General features: G+C 40.2%; 1 protein-coding gene across 1 annotated transcript; it reads left to right on the forward strand.

Annotated features, from left to right (window-relative positions):
- The first annotated feature begins 10,073 nt into the window (after positions 1–10,073).
- Positions 10,074–12,811, forward strand: LOC129339419 (vomeronasal type-2 receptor 26-like). Its single transcript, XM_054993999.1, has 2 exons — positions 10,074–10,197; positions 11,907–12,811. The coding sequence occupies exons 1-2, from the start codon at positions 10,074–10,076 to the stop codon at positions 12,809–12,811; spliced, it is 1,029 nt and encodes a 342-aa protein (XP_054849974.1).
- Positions 12,812–14,064: the final 1,253 nt, after the last annotated feature.

Below are 14,064 nucleotides of genomic sequence, written 5' to 3' on the forward strand. Positions count from 1 at the left end.
GTTTGCTACTGCCTGCCTGTGCAATCCTGGTCTTCATTGGAGGTCTCCCATCGAATTACTAACCAAGGCAGACCCTGCTTAGCTTCTGAGATCTAATGAGATCAGGCTCACTTGGGCTATCCGGGTCAGGGCACCCTCACCACTATCACTACATTTTTGCAGTGGAACTTACAGCTATCTATGGCATGCATAACCAGAACTGACCAGCAGCTGATCCGGGGGTTTAAATGCCCCTTTCTGTGCTGCTTCACAGCAGCAGGGAAAGGGGCATTCCCCCCACCAGCTTGGATCAGCTGCTTGTCAGGGAGATCCCGACAAGCAGCTGATCCAAGCCGGTGGGGGGAATGCCCCTTTCCCTGCCTCTTTGCAGCAGCAGGGAAAGGGGCATTTCACCCCCGCATACTTGGATCAGGGGTTTAAATGCCCCCTTCCTTGCCACTTCGCAGTGGCATGGAAAGGGGTATTGGGCTTTTACATGAAACAAATGAACTGGCAGACGAGTTCATGGAAGTTCGTGGAAAAGGGACTTCCACAAACCGCTGGTTCACGAAGCATGAACTGGCCCAGTTTGTGACGAACTTCTGTTCATCTTGCTGTTCATGCCCATCTCTACTGGATATTAAATTTCCCAAGTGCCTGTTGTATAGTAGGCGATTTTCTGGAAATCCCTGCCTCTGCTCACTGATCCTCAGTTGATTGACGGACAGAATCAGGCCAGAGAAAGGGGGCATACCATCAGCATCTCCATATGATTATGTCATTACTTGGTTGCACCAGAAGATGTCATCACATGAGGATGCCAATCATGCCCCCCAGTTCCCACCTCTCCCCATCTCCCACCAATTACCAGGATTGATCTGGCAAGCCTACTGAACATAGATCTCTCAAGAAGATAATTAAGCCTTCCATACTGTGTTATGTATACTGCTTGATATTTACCCATCTCAATTAGTTCTCATTTTTTTTACATTATTTACAAGTACATTCTTTACAGTCGGATGATATACCAATATCAATATTTTGCAGTAAATCATTCCAAATGGCATACATTAACAATGTCTCAAAATGGCCAAGCTAATTAAAAAATTAGCAATTTTGCTTCACGAACAGCTGCTGTTCACTTTCAGAGATGTTAAATAATGCTTAGAGGATTTCATAGTAGTTAATAAACAGAGCTCTAGTAGCATCGCTTTGTGCACACCATCTTGTTTTTGTTACATTTTTTACAACACAGGTAATTTCTTTCATATTTCCCCTCAATTTAGAATACCTATTTGGCGTGGATGAAAAAAATACACTGACTGAATGTAACATTCCAAAAAAGTTCACTACTACTAAACCACTATAGCTGCTGATCAAACCAAATCTCAGCTCATGGACAGCTCATGGAACCTTTTTAGCTAGACTTAATTTCCCGAAATCTAGCTTGCATACCAGAATACATGCCACTCAAATTGCTAATGTTATTATATGACTAATACTTGCAGTCTGCAATATCTATACCATGAAGTTGGAGAATACTTAGTAAAATGTTTAATAAGAGTTTTTTACTGCTCAACCACATTTCCATTTTTGCGTACACAGTGAATGATCACTGTAAGCTGATCTATGTGGTAACATCAGGAGTTGAATGATGACTGTTTTTTCTTAATTCATTCACATAAAAAATACACAAATATAGTGATTACTGGTTCAATAATATTTAGCAATTTTTATTTCATATATTTGCGTCATCAACTTAGCTCCTAATATGTCAATGAATCTATCATGTATACTTCCACCAACCTCACCAGTAATGTCATTAATAGATGCATTTTGCAATAAATATGTAAATATGCAGTTTCAGAGAGAAAGGCAGATTATAAATAACATAGCTGTACAGCCCACCAACACTGCACAAGAACCACTGTCATGTGAATGATGGGGAGAATTTGTCTCCTTTCAACTCATTTAAATCCTTTTAGACCACCTCTCTCCACCCGCGGTGACTTTTCAACTATGATGGTTGAGCAGAGAGGTCTTGAATTGAAAGGAGAACAAATTCTCCCCGTCATTCATGTGGCAGTGGTTCTTGTTCAGTATGGTAGAAACTATACCACTTCTGATACAAGTCTACATACTCATAGAAATTCAGTGTAAAACCAATTTTTCTCATACTGTTTGTATTGGGTTTGGTCCAGCGATCCGTGGATTCAATGAGTGCAGATCTTTCCCCCTCCTCCCAGCAATCCTTTCTGACTCCAGGATTGATTTCCATAGTCATTGGATTAACAGTGACTGTGCAGTGTTGGTGGGTTGCACTGAAGTGTGGGAAGGGAATGAAATTGCCCCTCCTACATTGTCTGTTGGTGAGATGCACTGATTGGACATGTTCACTCCCTTTCCCCTTCTTAGTTCCAGTGGTTGATTGTATTGAATTACACTGTGCAATCTGCCTTGATCCTCAGTTTCAGGTGGGTAGCTGTGATGGTCTGTAGTAGAGATGGGCACGAACCAGAAAAAAAATGAACCATGTGGTTCATGGTTTGTGAAATTTGACAAACCACAAACTTTCACAAACCTGCCCTGGTTTGTGAACCATTTTGTTTGGTTCGTGAAAACGTCACATTCGGGTCAGAAAATCATCACTTCCAGGCCAGCAGAAGTTCACTTCCAGTCAGCAGAAGGTCTGCAGGAAGTCCATCCTCTATTGCCTAGGAAGCTGATTGATTGGCACCAGGCTGTCTGCAGTGACGAACCAAAAAACGAACCAAATGAACCAGCCTAAAAGTTCATGGTGGTTCGTCAGAAATGGGATCTGACGAACTGTGGTTCGCGAACCACGAACCAGCCTGGTTCATGCTTAATTTTTGTTCATATTTCGGATCATGCCCATCCCTAGCCTGTAGAAGAAGAGCAAGATTTGGATCCAATAACGTCTTAAATACCAGCTAGATTTCCAGGGTATGAGCTCTCGAGCTTTGACTCTAGAAAGTTCATACCCTAGAAATCTAATTGGTCTTTCAGATGCTACTGGACCCGAATCCTGCTCTTCTATTAGAAAGATGAATACTCAAACAAAGAAACAAACATTACTATTAGGTCACACAGGTTCTGATACTCCAGGAATCAGTTTCCTGGTTTGAAAAGGGCTGACAGAGAGTATTTACAACTCAAGTTTTGTTTATGTCTCAGACTTTCTTTCTCCAAACTGGATCTAGGCAGGTTGCCATGAAAGTTTTTGAGAGGCCTCATTCAGCAATGAGTTTTGCACTAAAGTTTGTTACAGAAAAGCTAGACCTTGTACTGAACTCTTTTTGTACCAGAAGGTACATTTAATTACTTATTAGAAATATGTTTTTCTTCCTCAGTTGCCTAGGAACTAGATGACATCAGGGTTGTTTTTTTAACGTACCCTATTATTATCAAAATAACTATTATTAATTTTACTCTTTGTAGTATTAGTAACAAAAAAAGTCCAGCTGAAAAACAGGTGTGGGTCAACATGTGGTTAAATTCTGAACTTGGTTGTACGTTGAACAGTGTCACTCAGAGCTGGGGTGTTGCTCCATATAGGAACAGAACTGTATCTGTTCATTCATTCGACAGATAGGCTGATGGCTTCCATTTGAATCACTGCAACTACAGATCTGCCTTTTGTTTAGCTTGGAGTGGTAAGAAGATACCTGCTGTGGGGACTGCTGGAGCTGGTTGCCAATTCATGATGCAGCTAGTGTATAACTGTGGGCTTGGGAGACATTTTTTTGCATTTAGGTGGTTGTTATTGCTGTTGTTGTTATTGCTCTTCCCTCTTCTTGTGTCTGAGGCCATGCAGGGAAAATGTGGCTTTAAAAGAAACATCCAAGACAACGTGTACATGCCAGGAAAAGCCATAATTGGTGGAGTCCTTTCTCTGATATGGCCTGGAATTCTTTTACCCAGTTTTAGGGAACCTCCAGATAGAAGTTATGATACTTATAGGTAAGATTATCTTTGTAATTTAGTAGCAGCAATGCTGTTTCAAGATGTTCGGTGCAATCCCAAGCAGCTACCATTCAGTGGGCTTAGAAGGGCTTAACTCTGTTTAGGATTGCAGTGGATGATTAGGTAGCAAACAGTTGTATAAGGATCTGGGGGAGGGTGAACTTTGTGGTGAACCTCTTGAAATCATGGCTCTGAAATCAGTTGAATTTCTCCTCAGTTGTGCATTAAAAGCCTAGAAGTCTTCATGGTTGTGGATACCTGAGGCAGGTACACAATATTTAACATAAATAAAATAAGTTTTACAATTCTAAAATGTGCTTATTACTGCAACCCTGTGCAAGTTTACTCGGAAGTTAGTCCTTCTTTTCCAGCAGGGCTTATTCCCAGGTCAGTGTATTGAAGATTGAAGCTATAGTATGCTACACAGTAGATACACAGTGTATGCTACACAGTAGTACACACCTTGCCATTTTCATTAGAGATATCTAAAACACAATGGTATTGATCTGATTTATACTGGTTTGATTTTTACCTAGGACAAAGAAGAGTATAGAGAAACAGGAATTTTAAAACAGTTGTGATATTTAATCATGTTTTATAGATATGTGATCAACATTACTAAAATGAAGAATTTATGACAATGAAAAAAGATTAATGATGAAATGATGGGGCTGAGGAGGAGTTTCAGGCCTTTGTACCATTCATATTAAAACAGGAGCCATCCTTCCATTGGAAGAAGGGGTCACAGTTAACAGAACTTTTGTATTCACCCCCACACATATCCATTCTTGGATCATTTAAGATCAGCAACCAAGAATGAAACTAGGGTGCAAGCAACATCAAACACTTTTCAGTCCTATGTTGAGCATGTGCTTAATGCTATCATTCATATGAATTAGACTCAAGATTACCCTTCCTTTGATGGAACATGTACCAAAGGTCCTTCTCTTTTGTTCTAAACACCCTCTTCTGTTCTAACACCCTAATTCAAACTTCCTTTCTGATCTTTGTTGGAAGGAATGGACTGTACAATGACATCAGAATTTCAGGAGAAGGCAGTGAAGTCAGTAAAGGGCTAGACAGGGAGCTTCCTGACCTTTCCTTTGTTCATACCTGCAGAAGTCACATTGTTAACCAGAATGCTATTCTTAGGGTTTCTTTCCTTCCACTCATTTTCCTTATTTCTTTCCACCATGAGGACTAGACATGTGTTCTACCATGGCTCTCCATCAAAGCTCAGATAGAAGCCTTTACTCTGGTTCGAGTTCTCTTACAATAAAGAACTTCTGTTTTTTTTCTAAGCAATAAGCCTCAGTGTGAATTTATTCCTCAAGCAGCCAGATGATAGAATTCCACAGCACAGAGACTCAGCTCTGCTTTCAGTCTTAACTACCCTTCCTCTTGAGGTCGTGATAAGAGGTTCAGAAGCTTTTGTTTACATTGTGCTACTGAAAATGTCACTTCTGACAGGAGTTTCTAACTGTCATTGTCAATCTCATTGCAGCGTAGTGATTAAAAATTATCAACATGTCCTATCCTTGATTTTTGCACTTCAAGAGATCAATAAGAATCCCAGACTCTTGCCCAATATCACTTTGGGGTTCCACATCTATGACAATCTTTTTGATTCTGGGAGTGCATATGAGACTACCTTGGACCTATTATTCATTCAGAAAATGAATGTCCCTAATTACAAGTGTGGTATAAAAAAAGATGTGCTGTCTGTTATTGGGGGGCTTACTGTACAAAACTCCATCCAGATGGCCACCATCTTGAGTGTCTACAAGATTCCACAGGTATGTACATGAATAGGTACACAGCTGCTCAGTTAATCTTGGCTCTAACATTCCTTCATATAAAGTACAACTCTAAGTACAGTTACTTTCTTCTAAATCCTTTAAAGGAATGGACTTTTAAAGTTGTATGTCTGGTTAGGATTGAACTGTTAAACATGTGCATTTCAAGACAAACAAATTTAGCGTACTATATCTACTCAAAAGAAAGATAATCCCCTTAAAATATTATTTTAAAAATATTACTGGACCGTAACTTATATGTGAATGTAAGATGAGCCCCTCATTTTTTTTTGTCTTCAATGACATACCTGCAGTTGAGTAAATACTATACACAACAAAGTAGAAAATATAGGAAAAGTTTTCCTCACTATTATTTTAACTATGTAGTCTGGCTACCTTTGTTTCACTTATATACCAAATATCTTCATTTCCCCATGAAAAGCAGTAGCATAGCAGGATTTGGAAAAGCTGAAGTGTAATATGAAAGGCAACATTACTGTAAGACATAATGGAGGATGGTTGGATCGACAGACAGGCAGCGTGGAAGACACCTTTTCCCCATTTTTATTATTTACTGATACACTTTTTTAAAAATAACACAGTGTTGGAGCCAATCTGCTTTTCCATGGGTGAAAAAAGGGAGGAGGGGGTCCCCTTTCATCACCAAAAATCCTGTGGGGAGACATGGCATCTGCATGGACTAAAATTGTGTTTTATGGGAACTGTAATTAAGATGAGCAGTTGGGTGAGATTTCTCAAAAAAAAAACCCACAAAAACCCTATTGGGATCCAAGAGAGCATCCATAATAAGAAAAACATACAAACAATATATGAGAACTGCCAACCAATTCAATCAAACAGATGAGGAAATCATAGCCACTGTATTTGTATGTGGCTTCTATAGCTATAAAAACTATTACATTTACTATTTTTGGCAGCACAGAGCTGTTATCCATCTATTTGGTTGAGCACTAAAAGTTACAAATGAGTTTAAGGCTGAATATGACTTATATTTGACTTTGGCCGTTTCCACATGGCTTACCTTGTTCTGGAAAACAGCAAAATCTTGGACGAAATCGTGCGAGAAGACACTGTTATCACGCAAAATCGCACAAGAAGACGCTACTATCACGCAAGAATATGCAATAACAACATCTTCTTGCGAGATTTTGCATGAGATTTCACTGTTTTCCAGAACAAGATAAACCGTGTTGAAATGGCCAGTGTCTGAATATGTGCTTATGAAACCCTCTTCTGATGAATGTTATATTAACAGAAATATTTACCAGTCAAACACATCAAAATCAAGGATTCTTCCAGAATTGTATTTCTGGAAGGCATGCAATAAAAGCCCTGACCTGGCTGGCCCAAGTTAGCCCAATCTCATAAGCTCTTGCAGCGTAAGCTGGGTTGGCCCTCGTTGGTTCTTGGATAGGAAACCACCAAGAAAGTACAGGGTTGCTTGCTACACAGAGGCAGTTAATTTCAAATTGCTTCTCTTTGTCTCTTGCCTTAAAAGGAGTATGGGGTCACCATAAGTCAGCTACAACTGGATAGTATTTTATAAACATAAAATTAAAAAAACAAAAAATGAACATAAAAAGATTTTTTTTAAAAAAATTAGTTATATCTCCAATTTCTAATGTCACATTTCTTCCTCCACCCTTTTAGCTCTCTTATGGTGCGTATGAAACCACACTAAGCAGACAGACTCATTTCCCTTCTTTGTACCAAATGGCACCAAGGGAAACTGTTCACCACACAGGGATTGTCCAGCTACTCTTACATTTCAAATGGACATGGATTGGCCTCGTTGTTTCAGATGATGATGATGGAGAAAGCTTTGAACAGAGCCTGATGCCTCTCCTTGCCCAGAATAGCATCTGTGTTGCCTTCTCACAAAGGGCTGTTTCAATGAACCAGGGCCGGCATCTTCTTCACTACCTAAAGCTTAGAAAGATTAACTCGGCACTTGCTTCCACTCAAGTTAATGTGATTATTGTCAGCGGGGACACTCAGTCTCTGGATTCTTTAACACTCATCTTAGAAATTAATGAATTTCGCTTTAAAAAATATACAGGGAAGGTTTGGATCACACCACCTCACTGGGATTTCACCAGCACTATCAGTAAGAACGGCTTCAGCACCATGAGCTTCCATGGAGCCTTGTCCTTCTCAATCCAAACGCAGGCAGTGCCAAGATTCCAGGATTTTCTCCAGACCTTAAAACCAGACAAAGCACTGATGTATTTTCTCTGCGTGTTCTGGAAATATGCATTCAAGTGTTGTGTTCTTCCCTATGAAACCGACAAAGATTGTGAAAAGTGTACAGGAGAGGAGAACCTGAAGAACGTGCCTGGTTCTGTGCTGGAGATGGAAATGACAGGTCAGAGCTACAACATTTACAATGCTGTTTATGCTGTAGCTCACAGTCTACATACAACACAATTGAACAGAAAAATACTTACGATGGACCAAAGCAAATTAGACCATATGAAAGTTCAACCATGGCAGGTAAATACACAAAATGAAATCAAATTCCAAAATTCTGTTTTAATTAACATTTATTCATAGAATCATAGAATCATAGAGTTGGAAGGGGCCTTACAAACCATCTAGGCCAACTTTCTGCCCATGAAGGAACAGCCTCAAGCATCCCCAACAAGTATTCATCCAGACGCTCCTTGAAAAGTGCCAATGAAAGGGAACCCACCACATCCCTAGGCATCTGATTCCACTGCTGGATTACTCTTAATGTGAAGAAATTTTTTCTACTTCTTACTTCCCTCCTGTAGTTTAGATCCATTGTTTCAAGTCCTATCCTCTGTTGCCAACAGGAACAGCTCCATTCCCTTCACTAAGTGACAGACATTTAAATACCTAAACAGAGTAATCATGTCTCCCCTCAATCTCTTCTCCAAACTGAACCTTCCCAAGTCCCTCGATCTTTCCTCATAGGGCTTGGTCTCCAGGCCCCTGGTCATTCTAGTTGCTCTCCTCTGCACCTGTTCCAATTTGTCCGTATTCATTTTGAATTGAGGCCTCCAGAACAGCACACAGTACTCCAGAAGGGCCTGACCAACACAGTATATAATGGGACACTGGCATCCTGTGATTTGAATGTTATGCCTTTGTTGATACATCCCAAGATTTCATCTGCCTTTTTTTGCTGCTGCATCACATTGACTGCTCATGTTTAGCTTTCCATCCACTAGCATCCCAAGATCTTGTTCATACACACTGCTACCAAGACGTGTATCTCCCAACCAGTATGCATGCTTTACATTTTTGCTACCCAGGTACAGAAAATGACACCTGTCCTTGTTAAATCACATCTTATTCAAATCTGTCTACTTTTCCAGTGTGTTCAGATCTCATTGAATTCTATCTCTGTCTTCAGTTGTCTGCTACTTCTTCCAGTATGGTAGCATTTAGATAGGTATTAAATAGGCAACAACAAGCTCTTATAACCAAATCCATTTTGCCAATTAATTTCCTACAACTGATGATACCAAAGAATATATACGGGTAGTTTCCATCTTAGACTCCTGCTAGTAATGGTTTCCATTCCTGCCAGGATATTGGCTTGGATCCAACCAGCACTCTGCCATATTGCTGTATTCTCTCCCCATCTAGCTCCATTATGTTCTGAGATCCATCCATTTCAACAACAATGCAGGACATGAAATATTATTTCAAAATGGAGAAGTCTTGGCTGGATATGATATCATCAACTGGATTACATTTCCCAATCAATCCTTCCGTAAAGTTCAGGTTGGAAAGATTTCCCCAAATCTAGAGCTCAGTGTTGATGCAGCTTCCATTGTGTGGAACAGAAGATTCAAAGAGGTAGGAATGAATGGCATTGGTGGACAATATATTCGACAGTATAATGAATGGCATATTTCAAATTCCTAATGAATGAAAAGTTCTGTTGCTTTCCACCTATGATAAGAGTGTAATTTGAGAGCTTTGGGTATCTCCTCTGTTGAAGTGCTTTACAAAAAAAAAAAATCTAGAAGATACCAAACATATTTCAAGTTTATTTGCAGAGACAGATAAGATGCAGGGTGCATATCTGGCCTTAAGATGAAGAAAGCGTCTTTCTTGTAGAAGAGACGTTTCCTTCTGAGAAAACCTCTTTGTAGTAGAAAAAGGCTCAGCACCTAACTTAGTACAGTGGCAGGATACAACCCAATATTTCCTATGTTGTCAAGGATAGACATGGTTGAGTAGTGTGTGTGTGTGTGTGTGTTTGTGTGTGTGTGAAAAGATTAGTTCTACATATTTGCCAAATATTTCTGCTATTAGATAATGCCCCATTCAACATGTGTTGAAAGCTGCCATCCTGGGCTCAGCAAGAAACTTCGAGAGGGAAAACCAGTTTGTTGCTACGAATGTACTCCATGCCCAGAAGACATGATTTCTAACCATGTAGGTAAGCAAGAATGCACCAGTTAGTCTGGGACTATGTTTTCTCTTACACTTTTTAATACATCTTATTATATGGGTTTCTTATCTCAGTAAATTGGAATACATTATTTCAAGTACTCTTCCAGCAACAGAAAACTGGAGAAAAGTTTAATATTGCATGTAATGTCCGTTATACATTAGTAATTAACTTGTTTAAAGAATCATAACCATAATGGAATGTTGTGGGAGCTTTGGTAGCCTGTTGGCTGAGCTGCAGTTTTTGAAATGTCCATAGCTATTCCCCACTAGAGATGGGCACAGAACAAAAAAAATGAACCAGGAGGTTCGCAGTTTGTAGGCAGTTTAAAGTGACCTGCAGCTTGCGAGTCCCTTAAAGGTGCAGTTTAAACTACCCCAGTAAATACGACCCAACGAACTAGTATACCAGTTTGTGGAAGTTCTGTGAAAAGGAGCTTCCACGAACACTGGTTCATGAACCCCAAACCAGCCTGGTTTGTGGGGTTTTTTGGGTCATATTTAGGTTTGTCCCCATCTTTATTCCCTACCTACCAAGATAAATGATTGTCATGGTTTGCTTGACTTGAGCCTCCCATATATGAATCTATTGAGGCTAAGTCCTGCTCACTCTACTCACCAACCCTGTAGCTCACAGTGCTTGAGATATTTAACAGTAGTTTGAATATTGAATGAGTAATTCTGCCTTAATTATAATAATAGAATAGAGTAGATAAGTTATCCATAGTCCAACAAAGCTGCAAACAGCTTAGCTCATTATGAACCAAAATAACATAGAGCACCCCTGTCACTGATCATGACTAACATGTCTCATTACTTTTAGTAGGACTTAGTAATCGATAAAGTTACTTGTGAGGAAGCCATTGCAGTTAGATAATTGGGTCTCATGAATATGCCAATAGTTTATTTTACTAATGTACAAGCTGTCAGTGTGAGCTGGGTACATCTAGACATAAGGGGTGTATCTCGAGAAATTTTATTCACAAACCAGCACAGAACTAGATGCATTTAAGCTCATTGTGTCCTACCAGTCTGCTCAGCTAAGCACAATGCCTTCCTCTGTCCCTAGGAGTTGTCCTGCATCCCAAGGAAACTTCCTTCAACAGCAGAGGCTTTTCATTTGATGGAAGACTTTCTTCAATGGAAGAAGGCTCCATACTTGTCTGAGTAAATTAGTAATAGCAGTGGCCATTGCCTCTAAAAGGAGATACAGGAGTGCCCAATAAGGACATCAAAACCAAACATTCCTTAAACTGCGTTAACTTTGAACAAGTTCATTACATTATTATGAAAATATCATAAGGTTTTCAAGGCAGGGGGCATTCAGATGTTAGAAATATTCAGGTTTGCCATTACTTGCCTCTTTATGGCAATTCTAGACTCCCTTGGTGGCCTCCCATCCAGGTACTAATCAGGGCTGACTCTGCTTAGCTTCTGAGAGCTGAATAGCCTGTGCTGTTCAGGCCACAATGACATTATTTCTAGATAAAACAACATTATATAGTATATCAAGCATGTTTCTAATAGTGATTATTGATGGCTGTCCACCATCTTGTTTTAAATATGTTGTTTTAATGAATATGAATTTTTAATTGTATTTTAATTGTATTTTTAATATGTTGGTATCCACCCTGAGCCCATTTGCGGGGAGGGCAGAATACAAATTTGAAATAAATAAAATAAAATTGTTGCTTTCAGATGCAGTTCGTTGTATCAAGTGCCCAGAAGAACAATATTCAAACAAGAACAAAGACGATTGCATCCCTAAACTTCAAATATTCCTGACCTATGAAGAGCCATTAGGGATTGCTTTGGTTACACTGTCTTCCTCCTTAGCTTTGGTAACAGGTTGGGTGATACAAACATTTCTAAAAAACTGGAATTCACCCATTGTCAAAGCCAACAACCAGAACCTCACTTGTATTCTTCTCATCTCAATCCTGCTCTGCTATCTTTCTTCCTTGCTGTTCATTAGCAAGCCCAGACGGGTGACTTGCCTTCTCCGGCAAACGACTTTTGGAATCATTTTCTCTATTTCTGTTTCTTGTGTGTTGGCAAAAACAATCACTGTGGTCTTGGCCTTCATGGCCACAAAGCCTGGAAATAGAGCACAAAAATGGCTGGGCAAAAACGTGACAAACTCCATTGTTCTTTTTGGCTCTCTTATTCAAGTTATGGTTTGTATTGTGTGGCTCGTTACATCTCCTCCATTCCCTGATTTTGACATGCACTCAGAGATTGGTCACATCATAGCAGGCTGTAATGAAGGTTCCCTCTTCATGTTCTACTGTGTGCTGGGCTACATGGGCTTTCTAGCCATAGTTAGCTTCACTGTGGCTTTCCTAGCCAGAAAATTGCCTGACACTTTCAATGAAGCCAAATTCATCACTTTCAGCATGCTGGTTTTTTGCTGTGTTTGGATCTCTTTTGTTCCAGCTTATCTAAGCACTAAGGGGAAAAATGTTGTGGCTGTGGAAGTTTTTGCCATTTTGGCCTCCAACACTGGGATACTGGCTTGCATTTTCCTTCCTAAATGTTACATCATTGTCCTAAGACCTGATCTGAACTGTAGGAAGTTATTTATTGAAAAAAGGCATTACTAAACATGGTTTTGATTGTTGACACATTTATTTTCCTCTGTATTTATGCATTTTCCCCCTCTGGTATTAACTTCAGTGAATGTATTTATTTGTTTAGGCAATTTATTTCCCCATTTTTCTTTCTGATGGGGACCCAATGTATAATTTAAAGGAAGAAAGAAAACAAAAAACACATAAAGGAAAGAAAACAAAAAAACACATAGTCGCATCCTAAATAGACATGGGCATGAACAGCATTATGAACAGAAAAAAACAACGAACAGCCTAATCTGCTGTTCTCGAACAAGCTGTTCATGAGGCCCCATCCTAAATAAACAGGTGGTTGCTAAAAGCCTCATTTTGTCTTTGGCAGCCGTTAGGCAAGCCAGACAGTCTGGCACCTGCTGCAATCAATCCCCTTGGCAACCGAGGCAAGGAGGGACTGAACTCTGTCTGAACTCCTTCTGGCTTTCCTTCTGGCTTTAACCCTTCAAAGTACTTCCAGCAGAGAGTCCCATTTTTGCCACTGTGAAGAGAAAATGACAGCCAATGGGGAGACCCATGGATCATGCCTTTCCTGGGGTGAAATCTCTCTGAACCTTGGGGAGTCTTCAGAGGACAGCGAGGGCTATGTCCCCTGCAAATTTGGTGGATATTGGACATTGGGAAGGTCAGTTTGTGGGGTGTTTAAAGGGCCCTGCCCCTTGCACATGGCAGGAAAGGACCCTTTAAACTATCAGCTGGCAGGTGGCAGGGGGGAATCCCCCCTGCCACCTGCCAGCTGATAGTTTAAAGGGATCTTTAAAGGGCCAGGTAAGTGGGTTTGAGGGGAGGGGGGCTAAGTAGGGGGTTTGGGGGTGGGGGTGGGGTTCTGACCCCCATGAACAACAAACACGTCTGGGAATAGTTCATGTTTGTCCATGTTTGTTATTCGTTGTTCGTGGATGGCACCAAATGACGAACAGGGTGTTCAGGGTTTTTTTTCCATTCGTGCCCATGTCTAATCCTGAACACTGTGGGAATCTTGTGGGATGGCTCACACAAAAGACATAAGTTAGCACAAAAAAGCTCATACTTTAACACACAACCAATGCCTGCCAATCAAGAGGATGAGTGTTCACTTAGATGTTATGCAATGGACAAGATGTTCCTCCAAACTCCCTTCATCTGCCCCTTGAAGGCACTGAATTATAAGTACTTTGCATTTGGCATGGTATTCATAGACAGGGAATCAGAATGGAATCCTACATGGAAATTATACCAGAGTTATTCCCTTC

This window comes from Eublepharis macularius, chromosome 12 (genome assembly GCF_028583425.1).
Source record: "Eublepharis macularius isolate TG4126 chromosome 12, MPM_Emac_v1.0, whole genome shotgun sequence".
NCBI classification, from domain to species: domain Eukaryota; kingdom Metazoa; phylum Chordata; class Lepidosauria; order Squamata; family Eublepharidae; genus Eublepharis; species Eublepharis macularius.